Raw genomic sequence first — 24,684 nt, 5'->3', positions numbered from 1 at the left:
TGTGTGTGTGTGTGTGTGTGTGTGTGTGTGTGTGTGTGTGTGTGTGTTAGTGGTAAAGGAAACTACGGAAACAGCGTTATGGAATATTACATATGCTAAATCATTGTGTACTGTATGTATGAGTATGTGGTGCATGTGTATGTTTAAGGCTACAGGTTTCAAACAGAAGAGCATTTATTTTACATGTAATAATCATAAGTTTTGACAAGAAAGAAATACATTTTTCATTTCATAGTAAATGGCATTACACAGTTTTGAGTACTAAATCATCTTGACATTTATGAAGGACCAAATGGAAAGTAGGGAACTGAGTGTGTTAAAATATAAAGCCATCTTTAACTGTTCTATTAAAAAGCAAAGATTTATTTTCCATCTGTGATCTGAATGTGCCTATTTGTGTTCTCTTCCATGGCAGTGGAATTTCTTTGGAGCCACACGACAGAGAGCATGTGTGTTGGATATATGTCAGCCCAGGATGGGAAAGCCAAGGTAAGCGGGAAAACTGGGGCATAACCTGAAAACCTTGCAGCTGTTGCATGAACCTCTAACCAGTGAAGTTGATAAAAATGTATTTTTTTCAGCCTCTGTTGAGCAGTAGCTCTGTGATCTTTATGAGAATCTGATTAAGAACAGTTAATGATCCCAAAGAGAAACAGCAGATCTTTTTAGCTTTTGATGACAGAGCAGGGGAGATTAGGAAACACTACCCCACCCCCTTTATTTTCACCTTGTTCTTCCTCAGCCATCGTGAATAACTGGAAAAGAAGAAACTGGGGATTGGGAAGAGAAAATGGGAGTAGAGCTGATGGGCTGACAGGGCTGAGTGATTTTGCAGGGAGTGTTGGAATAGATCAAGGAAACTGAGTGCCTAGACATCACCCTGCATGTGCAAGGGTGGAGGTGGCTGAGGTGCTTGCACATATGACTTGTCTAGTGCTCTGGTGTGTCCTGGCATGCCCTGGCACCGTGTCCTCGTGAGCAGAGTCAAAGGTCTGTACTCTGTGTGACACGTGCCTGTGGCATGCATCCCTCAGTGAGTCACAACAATCACATAGACATACACAGCTTCTCATGCATTGCTTGGTTTCCCTGCATCCATGATGGGTGAGTCTATATAAGAAATATAATTTATGGATTTTAGTTTATACTGGATTCATGTTCTTCTTCATAAAATTTTTAGAAACAGCTGTGGCATATGATGTTTACTTGGTATTAAGTACCTCAATTGCAAAGCTGTGAAGTTGGGCAGCCTCTTTTTTAAAGGACATAATTTATTTTGCACATTTGGAAATATAAGTAAGGAAACTTCTGATATAAATGTCTGATATAGATTGAATCATTAACGAATTAAGGATACATGTAACAAATTAAGGATACATGTCAGTTTATTGCTAATTTATTTGTTATTTAACTAACCCATCCAGTCTGGCCTCTGTATATTATCCAGCAAGCCAGTAGCATCAAGAGCATTTCATCAGACAAAGATTGGCTTATATTTGTAACAATGTTACTGAGTTCTCCTCCTCTTTGTCTTACCCTCACCTAATACAATATTCATATTATACTAGTAGACTTATTTTATAAGAGACTGCACGGAAATTGCCTTGTTTCATAGCATATACAGAAGGAAATTATAGCTGCTTGTTTTAAAGCAGACTTTTGAGGGGTGCCTGGGTGGCTCAGTCTCTTAAGCATTCAACTCTTGATTTCAGCTCAGATCATGAACTCAGGTTTGTGAGTTCAAGCCCTGTGTTCGGGCTCTCTGCTGGCGTGGAGCGAGCTTAAGATTCTCTGCTCCTCACCCTCCCCACTTGTTCTCTCTCTCTCTCTCTCTCTCTCTCAAAAATAAATAAATAAATAAATAAATAAATAAATAAACAAACAAACAAACAGAAAATAAAGATGATTTTTGAGTTTAGAGTAACATTACCTAATAGAATTTTGGGTGATGACTGAAATGTTTTATATTTATATTGTGTTGTCCAGTAGGTTAGCCACTAGTCATATGTAGCTATTGAGCACCTGAAATACAGCTAGTATGCCTGAGGAACAGAATTTTAAATTAGTTTAAATTTAATTTAAATTACTTATTTTTAATTTAGATAGCCACATGTGGTGAAATGGCTACCGTATTGAATAGCACAGGCTTAAAGAATGAGTGGAAAAATGGTTATTCAAAAAAGTATTTTCAGAACATTCTTTTCTTCCCAATGACAAAACCATTCCCAACTATAAAATAAGCCTGAGGAGCCACAGTAATGGCTTGCAGCCATTTAAGTTTCTCTCACCCCTTACATATTGACTCTAAGCTAAAATTGCTTTTTAATAAAGGAACATATATGAGGTAGACTTTAGTACTGAAGCCAGTCTAGTCTGATGGGGGTACACCATCATGTTATTAAGTCCCTTGAGCGGAAATGTTCTAGTTATCCCTGCTGGTGGCCTGTGGAAGACACCTTACTATTTAACATGAAATATGGGTAGTAAAGAGAGTGGAGAGTCCTGCATTGAGCCCAAAGATGTTTGGCCTCTAGTTGCATTGCTTGACATCTGGTGGACGTGGTTTTCGTATTGCTGGTAAATTCTCCAGCTGGTAGTCTTGATTGGGCCAACAGATACAGCTGCTCCTCTTGCCTCACTTGTAAATTATGTTTTTGACCTTCCTTGCAGAGAGTTAATCCCTCTCCCTTTCTTCCTCCTTTGAGCCTGTGGCTACAAATGCTTTCCAGAAAGAAAAAAAAAAACCCAAAACACTAATGCTTTGGCTGCTGAATTCTATTGATCAAAAAAACCCATCTCTTCTGTCATAAAGGCTGGAATTTTATTGTATTGCAAGTAAGACAATGTTATAAATGAGAAGCTGGGCTCAAAAGAGAAAGCGGCTATAGCAAAGTTTGTATTCCTTATAAGAAAGTAAGCTTTTGGCCTACCCCTCTGGTTTCCTGACTTCTATGAAAAAGTTGTTGAATTAATGGCATGCCCGTTCAGCATGATGACTGGTTTGTGAAACATGCTCTCACATAATATTGAGATCCATGGTAGCAAATGAGAAAGAAGGCATCTTTAAAAACTAAAACTAAAACAAAACCAACAACAACAAAGCACACACATTTTTTAAATTTAAAAACTATTTCTAAAAAGTTTTTTTCGTTTCTTTTTTTTTAATTTGGACTTCTTGTTACCAAACTCAGAAACTAAAGCCACCTGGCCATTTGAACATTTTATATAAGCTAGCTATGTTCAGTCTAAGTTAAGGCCTTGAATTAAAGCTCACCTCAAAATCATAGTGCTTTAAAAAAGCTGGATAATAAATATTATTGTAACCAGAGTCTGTATACAATCTGAATAAATAGAGGTAGGTTCTTTTACAAATTTCTTTCTTTTCTTTTCTTCTCTTTTTCATATAGAACATTCTTTTAATTATATCATTTTAATTTAATTTCTAAACCTTCTGTAGCATAAGTTAGAGATTTTTTTTTTATTAAACCAAAATTAGGGCATTGATACCAGTTGGATTTAAAAATCAGATTGCCTATATCCTGCCCAGATAGTAGTTAATGAACAGTTTTTAATAAACACCCAGTGTGCATGGACTACTGTAATAAAAACAGATGTTAAAACTGGCATGGAACTTATTGAAGTGTAATAAGTGAAACCTAGGTTTCTTTTACAGTTTTATAACTTTCTATAACAGTAGTGAAAATACTGTTATAAAAATTCATTCTTGAGGAAGAGCAGGCTGTTTTATGGTCTTAAAGTGTTTCCCCACAGATATCTTATTAGTTGCAGAAAAAATAATATATATATAATGGGGAAACCAGGCAACAACTTGACCTTGTGATCAAAATTAATGTGACTGGTGAGGGGCAGATGGACATCATTTGCCTCTGGATGTGATAACCTGAGAAAGACACAACATCGCTTTTGTAGTATTCCATCTGGAAGTGCATAACCTGAATCTAATCACAAAGAAACATCAGACAAATCTAAAATGAAGAACATTCTATGAAGAAAGAAAAAAGGGATTATATTCTTAAAAAATGTCAGTGTCATAAAAGACAAAGGCTGAGGGAAATGCTCCAGATTAAATAATACTAGAGTCTTGGCAACTAAATGCAATACTTGATCCTAGACTAGATCCTACATGGGAGGGGAAAAATGCTATAAATGCATTATTAGGTCAATTTACAAAATTGAAATATAGATAGTAAAAAGTGTTGTATCATTCTTAAATTTGTTATAACTGTACTGTGGTATATAAAGAAATATTTTCACGCTTAGAAAATACACACTGAAGTATTTAGGGATAGAGGGCCATAATATATACAGTATCTTCTTAATGGTCCAGAAAAAATATATGGATGGATGGATGAATGGTTAGATAGCAAAGTAATAGAGCAAAATGTTATCAATAGGTGAACCTGGGTAAAGGATGTATGGATGTTCCTTGAACTATTCTGTAATTTTGAAATTGTTTTTGCATAGAAATTTTTAAAAATATATCACCCTTGGATATTATGGCACATTTGATAAGTTTTGAAATGAATAAGTATTGGAATGAGTGCAGTGCCAGGCAGCTGGAGCCTGGGTTCTCCCCCAACTCTGTTTATTTAGTGTGATCACTCTGCCTCTTGGGAACTCAGGAGTCCTCATCTGTAAAATGAGAATAAGAATACCTTAGTATGCCTTAAGTCCTTTCTGGGATAAAGTACGATAACAACAAAGAAATAAAATCTGTCTCTCTGAATATGGTTGACTGGATTCTATTTAGTCCTTGATATATTATGGATATATTATATATATTATAGATATTTGAATATATTATGATCCTAGATACTTGCCTCCAATCTGCAATCTGCAAAATTCTAAATTCTACATTCCAGATCACATAAGCAGATATATTGCTATTCAATTTTCAGTACAATTTTTGCAATCCCATTGTAGTGTATTTACCATGTTTTGTTTTTTTTGAAGATAGTTTCTGAGGCTTTAAAAAAATCTCGATAAACATGTATTTAGAAGGGTTAGGACAGATGGGATTTCTGAGAATTTTTTGTTAGGCTTAATGTACCTCTCAAATAAAATCATAAGAGGAAGACAAATATAAAATGGGAGGTAAACAAGAAGCAGTTATCAAAGGAATTGAGAAAGAGATTTCCATTCCCAATTAAGATGAAGACACTTTTGCTCCTACCCCCAACAATGAGAATGAGCTGGATAAACTATAAAATCATAAATTTAAGAAAGCATCCTAAAAACTGAATATGCTAGAAAAACCTAAGTGAACTAAGGCCCAGAAAGAATTTTAGGACAGAAAAAACCTCTTGACTGATTTATTTCTGGCAGAACAGTGGGAAGAGGAGTAAAACTGATCTAGAAGAATATAAAGAGAAACCAGCCAAACTTTCAATGAACTATTTATAGCCTCATGTGAGTGGTGTGACAGATTAAAATCCTAAGAAGCCCCAGTCACAGGGTGAGTCTTGCACCCACCACCAGTTCTTCCCTATGAAGCCTTCACCAAATGAGCACACCAAGAGCTTGGAACATGGCAAAGAACTGAGAGTGATTCATCAAGGTGTGTAGGATTTGCACCAAGTACATGGCAGTAGCCAAAGAAAGACTGGAGGTAGTGCGGGAGAACTGAGAGACATTTCCCTGAGGTATAGTGGCCCTTTATCAAATACAAAGCAGTTGCAAGAAAAGGCTGGGATAAAAAAAAGAAATGAGAAGAAACCTCCCTTATTCCTACAAGGTATATAGGACCTTCAAGGGCAAGGCAGCATACAGTTGAAGTCTAGTGCCTGGGCAACAGGGTGAAGAAATATGCCATGGCATGGAAAGCTGGGGGAGGTTATCAAGAGCAAAGAGAAACCTAAGCAATCCAGAAATCTGGTGGCTCAGCTATAACAAAGAGAAATCTCCCATGATTAGAATATGGGCAGCTGGATTATAAGACATAGAAAAGTCTTCAGAATCTCATCAGGGCTCAGATCCCAGACCTTGCTTAAGGGAAATTCCTGATCCAGACCTCAAAATATTAGCCAATAGTGAACTAAATCTAAAACTACCGCAAAGTGCAGAACCAGCTCACCTAGAGATTAGACTGACTCAGAGTCCTATCATAGAGGAAGGGAGTTTGCCATTTTCTTAGGATAAATATTATCTATTTTGAATATAATTTACCGTTCTCTTACATGCAGTGTCTGGCATACAATAAAAATTAGGAGTCCTCTGGAGCACCTGGGTGGCTTAGTCAGTTACGCAGCCAACTCTTTTTTTTTTTTTTTAAGATTTTATTTATTTATTTATTTGACAGAGAGAGAGACAGTGAGAGAGGAAACACAAGCAGGGGGAATGGGAAAGGGAAAATCAGGCTTTCCCGCTGAGCAGGGAGCCCGATGCAGGGCTCAATCCCAGGACACTGGGATCATGACCTGAGCCGAAGGCAGATGCTTAATGCCTGAGCCACCCAGGTGCCCCAACAGCCAACTCTTGATTTCACTCAGGTCATGATCTCAGTGTCCTGGGACTGACTCTGCGTTAGGCTCCCCACTCAGCGGGGAGTCTGCTTTAGGAGACTCTCTCCCTCTGCCCCTCCCCCTACCCTTTCTCTCTCTAAAATAAATACATTAATAAATCTTAAAAATTTTTAAAAAATTTATGAGTCCTCTGAAGGAGCAGAATAAAATCAGTCAATGGAAGCTTATCCCCACAGATAACCTGGATGTTGGAATTAGTGGAGAAGGATTATAAAATAGTTATGATATCTATAAAAAGAAATAACAAAATGGAAATGGAATGACTGAAAAGTACAATATCAGAAACAAAGAACTTATTTGATGGACTTAACAGGAGATTGAGGTGGAAAATATGATTAGTGAACTTGAGAACCAGTCAGTATAAATTGTCCAAACTTGAGCACAAAATGGAAAATGAATTTAAGAAACTGAAGAAAGTGTCTGACCTGTGGAACTATAACAACTGGCCTAAGATATGTGCATTTGGAATTATATAGCTGTAAAGTTCTTACATTGTTTATAAGACAGTATGTTAGTATTTGGATGTAGTTTGAGATAAGTAAAGGATGCTTTTTAATTTCTAGGATAATAAATTTAAACATAAAAAAATCAGTACAAGACATATAAGAAAGTATACTACAAAATACTCAACCAAAAAATAGGTCAGAAAAGAGGAATAGGAAAACAAAGAACATATGAGACAAATAGAAAACAAATACTGAAAGACTTAAACTCAATTTTAGCAATAGTTACATTAAATATGAATAAACTAAACACTCAAAAGGCAGAGATTTTCATATTGAAAACAATCTCAGAAGACCCAACTATATAGTGTTTATAAGAAATGCACATTAAATAGACTCAGACAAAATTGATAGTAAAAGTATGGAAAAAATGTATGTGCAAACACTAAACATAAGAAAGTTGGTGTGGCTATATTAATGTCAGACATAGGAAACATTATAAGATAAAGCAGGACATTACATTATTGATAATATGGCCAATTCATCAAGAGGACATAAAAATTCTAATGATGTATGTACCTAGTAAAGGAAGCAAAAATTGAGAGAACTATAGGGGAGGAGCAGACAAATCTACAATATGGTTGGAAATTTTAACATCCCTCTCTCAGTATTAAGTAGAATAAAAATTAGTGAGTGTATGAACAACACTATGATCCAACTTGACCTAAGGGATATTTACAGACACCACACTCAACAAGTTACTCTTTTCAAGTTCATAAGGAATACTCACCAAAAGAAATTAGAAATTATTTCAAATGGAATGATAATGGAAACAACATGTCAGAATTTATAGGATACAATGAGAACATTAAAAGAAAAAGTATATCTTTAAATGCTTAGAGGAGAAAATTTATTTTATTTTATTTTGAGAAAATTTAAATAAATGTTAAATTTCCATCTTAAGCTTTAAGGAGAATAAATACAAAATAATCAAAATAAAAGTAAAAAAAGATAACATAGAAAATTAAAAATAGAGAAAAATCAACAAAGCCATAAATTGGTTCTTTGAAAAAAGTTAATAAAATTGAAATAACCTTAGAAAGAATGGTCAGAAAACAGAAAATAATACAAATTACCAATATCAAGAATGAAAGAGGAATATTAGTGTAGAATCATAGATCCTACAGACATTAAATGGATAATAAGGTGATAAAATGAACAACTTTATTACATTCAGTAACTTAGGTGAAATTCATAAATTCTTTGAAAAAACCCAACTTATGGAATCTAACACAGAAAGTTGGAAATAAGCATATATATATAATTAAGAAATTGAATTTATAATCAAAATCTTCTCACAAAGAAAACTTCATCCCCAGATGGTTTCACTGGTATGTTATATCAGACATTTAAGGAAAAAATAATACAATCTTTCAGCTATTATCTTGGGAAAACAAGGCAGGGGGAATGCTTTCCAACCCATTTTATAATGTGAGCGTAACCTCAGTATCAAAATTTGACAAACATGTTACAAGGAAAACGACAGACCAATACCCCTCCTAAACATAGGTGCAGGAATTCTTAATAAGTTAATTATTTTTTAAAAAAGATTTTATTTATATAGTATACATTAAAAATGAATGATGTACTGTATGGTGACTAACAATAAAAAAAGGAAGTTTTAAAACAGATTTTATTTATTTATTTTTTAAAAAGATTTATTTATTTGTTTGAAAGAGAGAGCACGCACAAGCTGGGTGAAGGGCAGAGGGAGAAGTGGACTCTCCGCTGAGTAGGGAGCCTGACATGGGACTGACATGGGACTCAATCCTGGGACTCTGGGATCATGACCTGAGCCGAAGGCAGGCACTTAACCAACTGAGCCACTCAGGTGCCCAAGATTTTATTTATTTGAGAGAGAGAGAGCGAGCGACAGAGAGCACAAGTGGAGAGAGAGGCGGAGGGAGAGGGATAAGCAGACTCTCCACTGAGCAGGGAGCCGGATGTGGGGCTCAATACTAGGACCCTGAGATTGTGACCTGAGCCAAGGCAGACACTTAACCAACTGAGCCATCAGGTGCCCCTTTAATATGTTAATCTTAAAAAAAAAAAGAAGGAAAGAAAGAAAGGAGGTATAACTTCTGAAAAGAAAGGAACAGACGAAAGGCACCAGTATCTTTGTGATATGATGTAGACCTAGAAAATCCAAAGAGTTCAACTCAGAATTATGAATTTAGGAAGAGCAAGTAGAAAATAAAGATACAAAATTCGGTATCTTCTGCTTATAGAAGCAGTAAAAAAAAATTAAACCTAGAGTTACTATATAACTCAGCATTTCCACTCCTAGATATATAGCCAAGAGAATTGAAACTATGACCACACAAACACTTGTGCACAGATATATTATAGCAGCATTATTCATAATAGCTACAAATACCCATCAACTGGTGAATGGATAAACGAAATGTTACGGAATGTAGATTAGTGGTTGCTAGGGTTGCTGGGGGAGGAGAGCGTGAGAGTGAGTGCTAATGGGTACAGAGTTTCTTTTTGAGGTGATAAAAGTGTTCTGGAATTGGAGCTGCACAACTTTGCAAATGTATTAAAACTACTAAAATGAACACTTAAAGGGTGAGTTTTATGGTATGTGAACAGATCTGTTAAAATATCCCAACAAATCTATTAAAAATATCAAACTGTACTTTATTAACTAAAACAAATGAGAAAAACCATATGATCATCTAGATATCATATCCTTATTTCAACTTCCATTCATGATAAAAATCCTTACAATACCAGAAATCTGATAAATACCTCAATTTGATAAAAGGCATCTACCAAAAACCTACAGTTAAAAGCATACGAATTGGTGAAATCCTGTACACTTTTTTTTCTAACATTGAGAACAGACAAAGAGGAGGTCCACTCATTACTTCTATCTAGTATTTTATCAGAATTCCTAACCAGTACAATAAAGCAAGTAAAAGAAATAAAAGACAAAAGTTGGAAAAGAAGTAAAAACTGTAGTTATTCTTAGATGACATGGAATGATTCTAACAAATGATGTGCAAGACCTGTCCTCTGAAAACTACAAAGCCTTGATGAGAGAAATAAAACATAACGAAATGGAAAAATATGCATGTTCACGGATTGAACTCAATAATGTTAAGATAGCCATTCTTTCCAAATTCATCCATAGATTCAAAGCTATCCCAATAAAAATTTTAGTAGTTTTTTAAATAAGAAATTGACAAGCTGATTTCAGAATTTCTGTGGAAATGCAAAGGACCTAGAATTGTAAAAATCAACTTTAAAAAAGACCAAAGTTAGAGGACTTAACTGATTTTGAGACTCGCTATAAAGTTACTATAATAAAGGCAGTGTCCTCTGGTGAAAGAGACAATCCTAAACCCAGTAATATCAGAACTTTGAGATCAGTAGGAATACCACTCTCCCTTCTGCAATTTCACACAACTAAAGGAATAAATCACCAGATTTGTGGATATAGCAGGGTTCATAAGACAACATTGCAGGATTTATAAAAACATTGCCTCAGAAATTCAGATGGAAACTTGTGTCTCAAGAAGAAATTGAATGTATCCAACATGGAGATCTGGAATAATCACTAGCAATGTGGCTGCTGTTATGGTTATCAGATAAAAGAATTGTCTTTACAGTAAAGGACTTCCAGAATGACAAATAAGAAAGTATACATTCAACAACTTTAATAAAATAGTCTGAAAAAAATGAAAAAAAATCTAGATGGATACCAGTATCTTCTAATTTATCTTGGTCAACTTCTTCAACAAGCTTACCTAATTGTTTATATACTTTATATTTATTAAAGTATACATTTTAAAATATTAAGTCTATGAATTTACTCCTGGTCATCAAGTATTGCCAGTTGAACTGTTAAAAGCACACAGTGTCTAGTGTGCTATCATAAGTTTTCTATAATTTCACTTTTTTTCAGTGTGTTTAGAGATGGAAAGAATTGTATTAGGCGGAATTGGTGCTTTAGGAAAATGATCTTTCTGAAATTGGATGAGGATCAATGAAATAATTACCCTACTATTTGTAATCCTTTAGCATTTTTTCATTCATAAGTATAACTTGCTATGTAAGTGTATCTTCTCTAAAAGATAATAGTATAACCTAAGTAAAACAGGTGACTTTGGGGTGTTGATACCATTAACTTTTTCTAACAATGTTTGATGGCCTCATAATATCAACCTAGATATTTACCTAATTAAAGCAATTTATAAAGCTTTAAGGTCTTCTATGCCAAGAATTTGTGCCACTGTGAAAGTAAATCCTCACAAGCTAAATAAATTTTTTTCTATACCTTTAAAAAAAATAAAAACATTATATTGAGTGAATACAGCCAGACAACAAAAGACTACTTTGTGATTATTCCATTTATATAAGGTATGCTAGATGAAAGAAATCCAAAAGTGGTTGCTTCAAGAAAAGAAGCACGAGGGAATTTGGAATGTAATAGAAATATATTTTGTATGAAAATTTTCTGTATTGGGACACCTGGGTGGCTCAGTCAGTTAAGCCTCTGTCTTCAGCTCAGGTCATGATCCCAGGGTTCTGGGATCAAGTCTCCCATCAGGCTCCTTGCTCAGTGGGGAGTCTGCTTCTCCCTCTGCCTGCCCCTCCCCCTACTTGTGCGCCCATGCTCTCTCTCTCTCTCTCTAACAAATAAATAAAATCTTAAAAAAAAAAAGAAACTATTTTAGAAAAAAAGAAAAGAAAATTTTCTGTATAGGTTTTGGTTTCAGTTTCATGGTTATACGAATGGTCAAAAGTGATAATGCTTTACTTAACATCTTGACATTTTATCATATCTGAATCAAACCTCTGTTTTTTAAAAGTCTAAGGAAAGGTATTATCAGGCCTGTCTTTAAGTAGCACTGTGGTGTAATGATAAAGAGAATGGGCTTTGGAGTTAGCCAGACTTGGATTTCCATCCTGTAGCTCCTGCTTGTTTATAACCTGGGGCAGGTTACAACTCTGACCCTTGGTTTCCTCATATTTTTTTTTTTAAGATTTTATTTATTTGTTAGAGAGAGAGAGCGAGAGAGCACGCACAAGCCAGGAGAGCGGCAGGCAGAGAGAGGAGTAGGCTCCCTGCTGAGCAAGGAGCCCAATGCGGGACTTGATCCCAGGATCCCGGGATCCTGACTTGAGCCGAAGGCAGATGCTTAACTGACTGAGCCACCCAGGTGTCCCAGTTTCCTCATATTTAAAGTGAGAATACTAGTGATGCTGTCATAGCATCCTGAAAATTAATTGAATAATATAGCTGAAGTATGTATGTATATATTAGAGCTACATGAATGATGATGGGGGATGGTGGTGGTGGTAGAAGTTGTAGTGACTTTCTCAAGGCTTTCACGGCTTCCACGGCTCCAAAGCCTTCTTTACACTGTAATTCTACTCCCAAAGGTGCCATTTACATTGTCTGTGACAAGAGTAGTACCGCCTGAATTTTCATCCTGCGTCTCTGGTGGAGATGGTGGCGGTTATTCCATTTGACAAAATGTAACTCTAACTCGTAAATATAAACCAACTGCCAAGTGAATTCAGAAACCCCAGAAAAATAAGTGAGTTCAGAAATCCCAGAAAAACAAAATAATTGTTTGAAGTTACAAGAACACACACACATACCCTCCAGCCCTGCAGTTCAGGCCAATTTGACAGTAATGCCCTTTCAAAAAGCTGTCTGACTAGAGGACTACCAGCTTGATAGCATCACAAACTTCAGTTTTTTATTTACTCTAAGATTTGCCTGCAGGTTTTCTGTTAAGCTCACCTCACTGAATAATTTTTCTTTTAAAGGAGGGAAAAATGTTGCTACTAGCTACTGCTGAATTTCTCTTGTGTGACCCTTCAACATACAGGCAGCCTTCTTAGATTCTATTGAGCACTAGACGGTGGAACACCTAGGGGTATATTGCCCATGAATTCCTTAAAAGAGCTCCATGATGGTACCCAGTGGAATTCAGTCACTGGATTTATTGGACCATATGTTAGATTTATGAAGATCACCTAGATACAAGTTGGCCTTAGTCTAAACCAAATTTTAACTGCTTTTGGCAATCTAGTCCCCATATTGAAGGAGCCTGATAACTGAAGGAACCTGATCATTGGCAGGTTGCCTAACCTACCTCCCTGAGGCAGTTGCCTCAGGGAGGTAGGTTAGGCACCACCAATAAGCTGTGTACTAAGCAAACATCCCAGACAGCTAAATTTGCCAGATGCGCTTGTAGAACACAAGGAAAAGTGGCTAATCAGTGATTTTATTTGTACCTTTCAAGCTTGCCCAGAATTTCAAATATAGAAAAATTGCATTTCTTTCCCATGCTGTTAGGACTGCCAGGAGGATCCCTTTAGGTCTATTTAGAAAGTCCTTTAGGCAAACAGGAGAAGACTGTCTAAAACTGAATGTGTGAAAAACAAACTTTGAGACAGAGGTCTCCTCAGCCTCAAGTTTATTTCTAAGAGCAATCGGTAATTTTATTTTTGCCTAATAAGTCTTATTCCATCAATTTCTTCCAAATGATTCATTGACATTGCTTCAAAGCAATAAGGAGAATAAACAGGAGAGAATTCACCATGTTGGCAAGAGCATAAATCTTCTCAGAGGTATTAGCCGTATTTATCCACATAAATCTCATTTTAATCATGGTGTAGGGTTAGATCTTTGCAAAGATAAATATGTCTATCACCTGGACCTGTAAACACTGGATGTTAGTTGAGGTGAAGTGAATAAGCCTTTTTGTTGTTGTTGCTGTTGCTGCTGTTGTTGTTATAGCAACATGAAAAGGAATGAAACATTACTTTCCCTACTTCATAGTTACATAGTCATCAGTCTACATACTTCACATCAGGTGTGAGTTGAACATTAGAGTGTTATCTTGTTACCTTTAGTACCCAACATTTTAGGTAAATATGTACCTTCCCAAGGCCGACTGTTTGCCTACAAGACGATCATGGCATGTAACTGAGACAAGTGTCCTTGAGAATGATTGCCCTCATTACCCACAGTGAGTGAGTAATGGTTGTAATAATTCTGTAATAATTCTGTAATAATATTATTACAGAATAATATTATTATCTGTAGTAATGATTACAGAATGCTGTTTTCTTTCTTTTGGTTATAAAGCAAATGAAAGGAATCTTTTCTTGTTTTTTGAAAATTTGTAAAATTTTTAATTGCAGTGTAGTTGATGTATGATATTAAATTAGTTTTAGGTGTACGCTACAGTGATTCAACAATTATGTATATTATGAAATAGGTACCATAAGTGTATTACAGTATTATTGACTATATTCTCCATGTTGTACTTTTCATCCCCATGACATTTATTTTGTAATTGGAAGTCTGTACCTCTTAATTCTCTTCACCCATTTTGCCCCTCCCCCAACTCCTTCTCTTTAAGCAACCACCAGTTTATTCTATTTATGAGTCTGTTTATGCTATTTATGAGTTATTCTACTTATGAGTCTGTTTCTTTTTGTCGTTGTTGTTTACTTGTTCATTTGTTTTGTTTTTTAGATTCCACATGTAAGTGATATCATATGATATTTGCCTGGCTTATTTCACTTAGCATAATGCCCATAATACCCTCTAGGTCCATCCACGTTGTTGTGAATAGCAAAACTTCATTCTTTTTTGTGGCTAAATAATATTCCATTGTGTGTATATACACCACATCTTCTTTATCCATTCATCTATTGATGAACACTTAGGTTGCTTCCATATCTTGGGTGTTATAAATAACACTGCAATAAACAAAGGGTGCTTTTGTTTTCTTTGGATAAAGGTCCAGAAGTGGAGTTATTAGATAGTATGGTACTTCTATTTTTAGTTTTTTGAGAAACCTCCATGCTGTTTTTTCATATTGACTGTACCAATTTATATTCTTACCAACAGTACATGAGGGTTCTCTTTTCTCCACATGCTCATCAAAACTTGTTATTTCTCGTCTTTTTGTTATTAGCCATTCTGAGAGGTGATATCTCATTGTGGTTTTGATTTGAATTTCCCTAATGATTAGTAATGTTGAGCATCTTTTCATCTGTCTGCTGGCCATTTGAATGTCTTCTTTAGAAAAATGTCTATTTAGGTCTTCTGCTCATTTTTTGATTGGATTATTTTTAGCGTTGAGTTGTATCCTTTAGATAGATTGATTGATTGATTGATTTGAGAGAGTGAGAGGGAGAGAGAATCTGAAGCAGACTCCATGCTGAGCACAGAGCCTGACATGGGGCTCGATCCCATGACTTGCAAAGTTTTGACCTGAGCTGAAACCAAGAATCAGACGCTTACCTGACTGAGCCATCCAGGCACTCCGAGTTCTTTATATAGTTTGGATATTAACTCATTATTGTATATATCATTTGCAAATATTCTCTCCCATTCATTAGGTTGCCTTTTTGTCTTGTTGATGGTTTCCTTCACTGTGCTAAAAGTTTTTTAGTTTGATGTCAGGTCTCGATTGTATATTTTGCTTTTGTTTCCCTTGTTTGAGGAAACACATCCAGAAGAATATTGCTAAGCTTGATGTCCAAAAGATTACTGCCTGTGTTTTCTTTTAGGAGTATTGTGGTTTCAGGCCTTACATTTAGGTCTTTAATCCACTTTGAATTTGTTTTTAGTATGGTGTAAGAAAGTGGTCCATATTCATTCTTTTGCATGCAGCTGTTTAGTTTTCCCAGCACCATTTATTGAAGAAACTGTCTTTCCTCCATTGTATTCTTGCCTTCTTTGTCATAGATTAATTGACCCTATATGTGTGCATTCTATGTGTCTGTTTTTGTGCCTGTACTATACTGTTTTGATTATTATAGTTTTGTAGTAAATCTTGAAATCTGGGATTATGATACCTCTAGCTTTGTTCTTTCTTAAGATTAGTTTGGTTATTTGGGGTCTTTTGTGGTTCCATACAATTTTAGGATTTTTTTGCTCTAGTTCTGTGAAGAACACTGTTGGTACCTTGATAGGGAGTGCATTGAATCCATAGATTGCTTTGAATAGTATGGACATTTTAACAATATTAGCTCTTTCCATCCATGAGCATGGTATATCTTTCTATTTATTTGTGTCACCTTTGATTTCTTTCATCAGTGTCTTATAGTTTTCAGAGTTTAGCTCTTTCACTATTTTTTTTATTAAAAAAACTTTTTTATTTGGGTATAGTTGACACACAATGTTACAATAGTTCCAGGTGTATAACATAGTGATTTAGTTTCTCTATACATTATGCTGTGTTCCCCACAAGTGTAGCTATCATCTGTCACTAAACAATGCTATTACAATATTGTTAACTCTATTTGATAATGACTATTTTAACCAGAAGGGAAGTTTTCCGATGTTATCACTTTTGACTACTACAGAAGTCTTTCACTTCTTTGGTTAAATTTATTCCTAGTTTTTATTCTCTTTAATTCAGTTGTAAATGGGGTTGTTTTCTTTATTTCCCTTTCTACTATTTTGTTTTTAGTGTATGGAAAAGCAAAAGATGTTTGTATATTGATTTTGTATCCTGAAATTTTACTCAATTCATTTATCAGATCTAATAGTTTTTTGGTAGAGTCTTTAGGATTTTCTATATATAGTATGTCATCTGCAAATAGTGACAGTATTGCTTCTTCCTTACCAATTTGGATGCCTTTCATTTCTTTTTTTCTTGTCTGATTGCTAGGACTAGGAGTTCCAGTACTATGTTGAATAAAATTTGGTGGGAGTTACATCCTTGTCTTGTTTATGTTCTTAGGGGAAAAGCTTTCAGCTTTTCACTGTTGAGTATGATGTTAGCTGTGGATTTGTCATGTATGGCCTTTATTATGTCAAGATATGTTCCTTCTGTACCCAGTTTGTTGAGAATTTTTATCATGAATGGATGTTGAATTTTGTCAAATGCTTTTTCTGTATCTATTGACATGATCATATGATTTTTATCCTTCATTTTGTTGATGTGATGTATCACTTTGTTTGATTTGCATATACTGAGCTATCCTTGCATCCCTGGAATAAATCCCACTTGATTTTGATGAATATTTTTTTGAATTTGGTTTGTTAATATTTTGTTGAGGATTTTTACGTCTATGTTCATCAGGGATATTGGCCTGTAATTTTCTTCCTTTTTTTTTTTTTTTTTTTTTTTTGTTCATGGTGTCTTTGTCTGGTTTTGGTATAGGAGTAAGACTGGCCTCAGAATGAATTTGGAAGCATTCCTTCCTCTTCTATTTCTTTGGAATAGTTTGAAAAGAATAGGTATTAACTCTTGTTTAAATGTCTGGTAGAATTCACTTATGAAGCCATCTTGTCTTGGACTTTCATTTATTGGGAATTTATGGTTACTGATTCAGTTTTGTTACTAAGTAATTCATCTGTTCAGATTTTCTCTTTCTTCCTGATTCAGTCCCAGAAGGTTGTAAGTTTCTAGGAATTTATCCATTTCTTCTAGTTTGTCCAATTTTTTGGCATATAGTTTTATATAGTAATCTCTTATAATTTTTTGTATTTGTGTGGTATCAGCCATAACATCTCCTTTTGTGATTTTACTTATCTGAGCGTTCTCTCCCTCTCTTTTTGGTGAGTCTGGCTAAAGGTTTATCAATTTTGTTTATCTTTTCAAAAAACCAGCTCTTGTTCCCATTGATGTTTTCTTTTTCTTTCTTTTTTGTCTTTGTTTTATTTATTTCTGCTCTAATCTTTATTATTTCCCTTTTTTTACTAACTTTGGGCCTTGTTTGTTCTTCTTTTTCTAGTTCATTTAGGTGTTAGAGTTAGATTGTTTATTTGAGATTTTTCTTGTGTCTTGAGGCATCATTCTTATTTCATGTTAACTTCCCAACTCAAAACAAAGTATTGGTTTCTATGATTATAAATATTCAGTATCACCCATTGATTTTATAAGAACTTTCATTACATTATTTCATTAAATTGGTGAGTGACAGGAGCTGGATCTGCCAAGCATATAGTATATGGGAGGTGCTAATGACCACCCAAGACTTAGCATGTATAGGCTTTCCATAGTTGCATCTTTAGTGAGTGATTCCATGTCAAGGCTTAGGGTAGAACTTTGAGCCTAGACTGTTGTTTGGATACATTTTGTCCCCACTGTCTCTCCTTCCCAGTAACCTCAGATTTGAGATCAAAAGCTGGATTCATCAGCAGATCAGCTTTTTTAAAATGAAAGTTTTATGTAAAAAATTTAATTTACACAAAATACAAATTTTACATAACATTTTTGTACAGGATTTAAACATTTTAAATATTACATAAAAATATGATTTTTCCCCCTTCTGATTTGTTTTATCCTCTAAGAGCAGATTTGACAACACTGGTAGCCACCCTATTGGTGGGGCCTGCCACTCCACTTTGACAGTCCTCCACCTGGCCTGCTTCACTCACAGGTGTTTGAGATTGATCCATGTTGTAGCTTTTGAACCCTAAGCAAAGTCTATCTGCTAGAGTACATTTTCATTTCAATACCACGCATTCATAAAATATAGTTTCTGTCATTTTAAAACCTTTATCTTGGGGTATCCAATCTTTCTAATCCTAGGATTAAAATTCTTTTATGATAGTTGCAATGTATGACTTTTATGTCCTATAGGTAAAGCAGTGCTGTAAATTGGTGAAAACTTAACATTTTGGTAATAACTAATTGAGACATTTGGATACGGTTGAGCTATTCTCTCTATTTACATTCCTTTCAAATTCTTCTGGATGCAGTTAAGTGGTAGGTACTGATGATTGACTTTTATGCTCTTGAGCTGTTATCACTGCGTTATACATGTTTGAAATACACTGTCTGCTGTAGTGTTGAAGGGGTAAAAAGAAACTTAATTTACTATGAAGATTATATTAACAATTTGCCATTAGGAGATGCTCAAAGTACTTGGAAACAGCTTTTTCTTCACTTGAAATAGAAAATTGATATTGTTTTAAATGTCTCTCCTGTAACAGATGAAAAACCAAATAACCCCCTGATTTCTTCCACTGATAGTTCTTATGGATATTATGGTAAAATTTTGAATAGTTAGAACTGCCAACTACACTGCTTCATTAGAAATGTTTATAATGTGTATTTTAAGGATAAAAATGGAAGATCTTGGCAAAACAAGCTCTTAATAGGCAGTTAGTAATAAGTCCCAATAATCCCTTAATAGAACATACTTTCATTGAAATTTCTACACATTTCCAATGCCATATGGTTAGATAGGAAGACCTAGTCTTTAATATGATGACCTCTTAGATACAACAAGTTCCTGAATCTAGCATTTTTGCTTATGTATTTTTTTTTCAATGTTTTTGTTCAGTAACCATATTTGGTACAAAAAAAGAAATAAGTACAATTTAGAAGAAAGTATTTCAAAGAGAAGAGGGTGACCAATTTAATCAGATGCAGTAGTCTAGTACCATGAAATTTGGTCTGAGGACAGAACATTGGATTTAGCATTGGAAGGCATTGCTTACCTTGAGAAGAACTGTTTCACTGGAGTGGCCAAAGCAAAAACCTGATTGTAGAGCATTTACAGAGAGAACAGAAGGAAGAAACATTGAGGTAACAAGTACAGACAAGACTTTTGAAGAACTTTGCTGTAAATGAAAGTAAAGAAATGGAATGGTAACTGTTAGAGGAGTAGGTCTGGAGAATTATTATTCTTTCCTCTTTCTCCAGTACAACCAGATGCTTCACTTTATGTCCAAAACATTTTACAGATACATTTCTATAAAATGAGCAGAGGAAAAGTTGTCCAACTGTTGAGCCGTGACGTTCCCCAACATTTAGTTGTTGGTGCGGTGAGGAAGAACCAGCAAAAGGAGCTGAGGCTTCAGCATTAAAGTAAAATAAGAGGACACTCTTTATAGTAGTTTGAGTGTGGCTAGAATTAAAGGAAGGCATTAACATTTGGGATGAGCTGGCTTAAAGAGTCACATAGAATTCTTTATTGAAATGTAGGGGAGGAAAATTTTTTCTCTGTCCTTCTAGGTTCTTTTAGCTGGTCTGTTAATTGAATTGACATAAAACAGATTAACAGGAGAAAAGTAAATTTAATTATGTACATATAGGAGTCCCATAAAAACCATTGAGACACAAGGACAAGTGAGTCAGTTGAGGCTTGTATGCCATCTGAGCTAAGGAATGGAATAGGGGCCTGGGAATTGCAAGGGGAGGAGGGTAATTCACAGTAAGAAGAGCAGATGTTTGGTAATTAGATGTTTGCCCTGCCCTACAGATAGGCCTTTCAGATACAAAATTATCCCCAGTAATGGCTCTTTTTCTGGCCAGGCCTCCTATCTAAGTTCTTTTGAGTGGTTAAAGGTCTCAAAATTTTTTGATTCTGCTGGGTCTCAATTGCCCTCAGCTCAAAATAATCCACATGCCAAAGTGGCATATTTTGGGGTCATGTATTTTGCTCCCCCTTAGAAGGATGTCTAAGCCATTAAGTGCTCACATGCCTATCTTTGCTCTAAGAGTGGGATGGGTTGAGCAATAAGTTTGTACCATTTCCCTGACATTTAACTGTGCACCTTTTTTTCAGAGAGCATTTCCCAGGATGTAGCAGGAGTTCAGCTTGGGACATACTGCTGTCTAGGTCCCAATGCCTTAGCAGTTAGTTCTTTGGCGTTTCATGGGTCAGATCAATAAGAAGTCAGGAAGCAGATGGTTTTGACAAGGAGAACTTTCTTCAAAGGGTTTGTTAGTGGTTTTCATTTTCACCCCTCCCAAATTCCTCACTGACAGATCAACTGATATTCTCAGGAAATAGTCCATTACACAAATGGTAGTTTCACTCTTTAAAATAGTTTAAACATTAGCCTTTCATTTCTTTTCAAATGCAAGATGCTCTTTTCAAGTGATGGTAAAAATCTATGTTATCTGGCAGCTTACCAAGCAGAAGATTGTAACTGACATTTTGGATTTTCACCCAGTATCAATCATCAGGATGTTTAGACTTCTGTACCACGTTCTCTAAGAAGAGGCCATTGAGCTGTCTTTACCAAGGAATTAGTGGCCCAGAGCCTCCCCCTACAGAACTGAAGGTAAACCCCTTACACCTGGGCCTGCAGGACTCAGCTAGATCCTCTCCTCTTAGCTCAGCACCTCATGCCACCATTAGCCCCTCAGAGAAGAAATATCTTAGACACCATGTTATGTACCTAAGGTCACACAGCTACAAAGAGGTAGAGCTAAGATTCAGGCTGGACAGTCTGAACTCCAGAACCCAATCTTCTAGCCACTTAGTCGTCTGGCGAGGCCTAGGCTGGAGATGTATATTTGCGAGTCTCAGCATATGAATGCTTTTTTAAAACTCTAAGACCAGTTGAGATCACCAAGGGAGTGAACACAGAAGAAAGGAGGCCTAACTCCCGGGGAACTCTGCGTATATAAGTTGGTGACAGGAGAAGGAACCTGCCAGGGAGACTGAAAAGTTGTGGCTGTAGAGGTTGGGGAGAACCAGGTGAAATGGTGTCCTAAAGCCAAGGGAAAAAGGTGTTCCAAGGAGAACGGAGTGATCAGCTCATCCGGGTGCCATTGCTGGGTCCTGTGTGGACATTACAGTTTTTCGTTCATTCCTTTTCAGCAATGCTAGGAAATAGAGTGGTGACACAGTCCCACCTTCCAAAATGAATCTAGAACACTAATAAAAGGACATGGATTAATTTATAGATTGTGTTGCCGCATTAGACACTCACTAAATCACCATACTACATAATTAAGAAGGTACAGGAAAATAATGGGAAGAAAAAAATTCAGCCCTGGCCCTGAGTGAATCCTTCTGGAATGCAGCAAGCTACCCCACATTAACTGCTGTTAACATTTTGGTATATTTCCTTCTGTTTTTGCAACTGTGATTTTTTTTTTTTTTTACATACAGTTGTGATTATGTGGAATACGTGGAATGACACCTACTAATTTATTCTTTTAAAATCATTTTTTAATATAAAAATAGTACATGTTCCTCTTAAAACATTTGATAAAGAAGAGTAAAGAAAATTTTAAAAATCATAGTAGAGAGTGTGAAAGGCCTCTACAACCTGAGGTAGGTATGCGTTAACATTATGGTATCAGATATGTAGTTACATTTAGTCTGCATGACTTATCCACTGACCTTTCTTCCTGCCTGACCACCTACTTATCCAAGAGGTAGCTTAGGGACAGGTTTTGCTACTGCAGAGATGGGGGTGGGGTGAAAATCTAGCCTCCTGGGCCCCAACCTCAGATACTCTGATGTATTGGGTCTCAGTAGGTAGTCATAAAACTACCCTCTAAGAACACCTCTCAGTATTAGGCTGGGTCTAAGGAGCAGGTGATACAAAGTCCCAGGACCAATTGGGATTTTAATTAGTTCTTAGAGGAGCTATTAAAAAATCTGTAACCTAAATTTTAGGAAAAATTTTTTTGGATTTTTTGGAAAAATACTTATTCAAACATTTAGTGGGCCCTTCTAATACAAAACTATGTAGAATGTTAGAATCAGAAAGAACCCTGAATATAATTGAATTAAATTTTTCATCTTTACTGACAAAGAAGCTGAAGCCCGAGAGCCAGTGACCTCTCAGTCCTGAGACTTACCTAGTTTGTCAGCAGCAGAGTTAAGGCTCAGACCCAGTTCTCTAAATCCCAGAATCATCCTGAAACTTGTTGGTAAAATTTGTGGCAGTAACTTTTCTGAGCAAATGCTATGTCACCCTGGGAGACTATACAGTCATTAGCCTCCTGAAATGAGAGGTGTGTCTCTTAACAGAGCTAGATTTAGAATCCTTCATGGTAAGACTTTGTGGGAATAAAGAGAACCCTAAATTTGGAGTCCACAAGTTTTCATTCAAGTCTCAGTTTTTCCACTTCCTCTGTGACCGTAACAAACCACTTAACCATTCTGGGCCTTGCTTTTTTTCACCTGAAATACAGGTATAGTATACATCTGGATGCAAAAGCACTATGGAAATTAAAGTATTATGTAAATATAGGGACTTGGTATTTTTATTAAGATATCATAAGGAACTAGGTTCACAGAGAAGTAATTTCTGCATCCTACAAAGACATAATTGCCTTCAGAGCAAGATCCATGTGTGTTTCATTCTTCTGTTCCCTCATAATAAGTGCAGAATAAATATTTGCTAAATAGTGGAGAGCTTTTATCACCTTTAGCAAAATGGAATACTCATGATAATTCTCCATGTGAGTGATAATAAATAGGTACTGTGGGACCTGCTATGTTTATGTGGATGCCTTCACAGGGCTTTTAAGTTAAAAATAGGAGGGCAGTCTTGTCTGATGTTGCCTGTCAAATGTGGTGTCCTCTGCATGGTAAAAGAAGTAACAAAAGTTGGCTTGAGACTGGAACAACATGCTGTTCTCATCAGACAGCATTTTAAGGCTCCTTGGACATGATATTTATATGTGAGAACAATAGAAATTTTTCCTCTTTGTAGCCTTGTTTCAGTACTAACAATGAAATTCACTATAATGCTGTTTTTGTTTTGTCCACATTCACCATTGGATCTTTTATGGTATCCTTGTTTTAAATGTGGAAAACTAGGTAGGGTGACATACAGTAAAATGACTAACATATGGCATTCATTTCTCATTCTGTTGATATTTCTGATTTGTTAGGTTGAACTTAGGAATTAGATTTTGAAATTGCTCTGGCCTATTTATTACTTTTAGTGCAAGACAATGATGGAATAGAAGTAAAACACTTGTTTTTGAATTCATTAACAATGTATACACAAGCTAAATGAAGTCAGCCTCAGAGAATGTTAAAACTTGAGGGGCTATTTGGGTGTTGAGTTTGAGAAGTTCTTTATAGATCTTGGATACCGGCCCTTTATCTGTAGTGTCATTTGCAAATATCTTCTCCCATTCTGTAGGTTGCCTCTTTGTTCTGTTGACTGTTTCCTTTCCTGTGCAGAAGCTTTTTATCTTGATGAAGTCCCAAAAGTTCATTTTTGCTTTTGTTTCACTAGCTTTTGGAGATGTATCTTGAAAGAAGTTGCTGTGGCCGATGTTGAAGAGGTTATTGCCTATGTTGTCCTCTAGGATTTTGATGGATTCCTGTTTCACATTGAGGTCTTTCATCCACTTTGAGTTTATCTTTGTGTATGTTGTTAGAGAATGGTCAAGTTTCATTCTTCTGCATGTGGCTGTCCAATTTTCCCAGCACCATTTATTGAAGAGACTGTTTTTTCTATTCCATATTTTTTCCTGCTTTCTCAAGGATTATTTGACCATAGAGTTGAGGGTCCATTTCTGGGCTCTCTATTCTGTTCCATTGGTCTATGTGTCTGTTTTTGTGCCAGTACCATGCTGTGTTGGTGATCACTGCTTTGTAATATAGCTTGAAATCGGGCAACGATTTCAAAGATGCCCCCAGCTTTGTTTTTCTTTTTCAACATTTCCTTGGCGATTCGGGGTCTTTTCTGATTCCATACACATTTTAAGATTGTTTGCTCCAGCACTTTGAAGAATGTCATTGGAATTTTGATCGGGCTGGCATTGAAGGTATAGACTGCTCTGGGTAGCATAGACATTTTAACAATGTTCATTCTTCCGATCCATAAGCATGGAATTTCTTTCCATCTTTTTGTGTCTTCTTCAGTTTCTTTCATGAGTGTTCTGTAGTTCCTAGAGTATAGATCCTTTACCTCTTTGGTTAGGTTTATTCCA

The 24,684-nt window shown here is 35.8% G+C and overlaps 1 protein-coding gene across 1 annotated transcript in view; it reads left to right on the top strand.

The window, feature by feature from the left end:
• The window catches only part of TASP1 (taspase 1), a 264,833-nt gene that overhangs the window by 225,221 nt on the left and 14,928 nt on the right, over positions 1 to 24,684 (top strand). Inside the window, exon 13 of the mRNA XM_073878472.1 lies at positions 416 to 489. Coding sequence (XP_073734573.1) covers positions 416 to 489 — 74 coding nt within the window. The remainder of the gene's footprint in view (positions 1 to 415; positions 490 to 24,684) is intronic.

Source organism: Callorhinus ursinus, unplaced genomic scaffold, assembly GCF_003265705.2.
Source record: "Callorhinus ursinus isolate GAN/ISIS: 27379988/994484 unplaced genomic scaffold, GSC_fseal_2.0 scaffold29, whole genome shotgun sequence".
In the NCBI taxonomy this organism is placed as follows: domain Eukaryota; kingdom Metazoa; phylum Chordata; class Mammalia; order Carnivora; family Otariidae; genus Callorhinus; species Callorhinus ursinus.
Note: the sequence above shows the minus strand (reverse complement) of the source record. Positions and strands in the feature narration are given on the sequence as shown.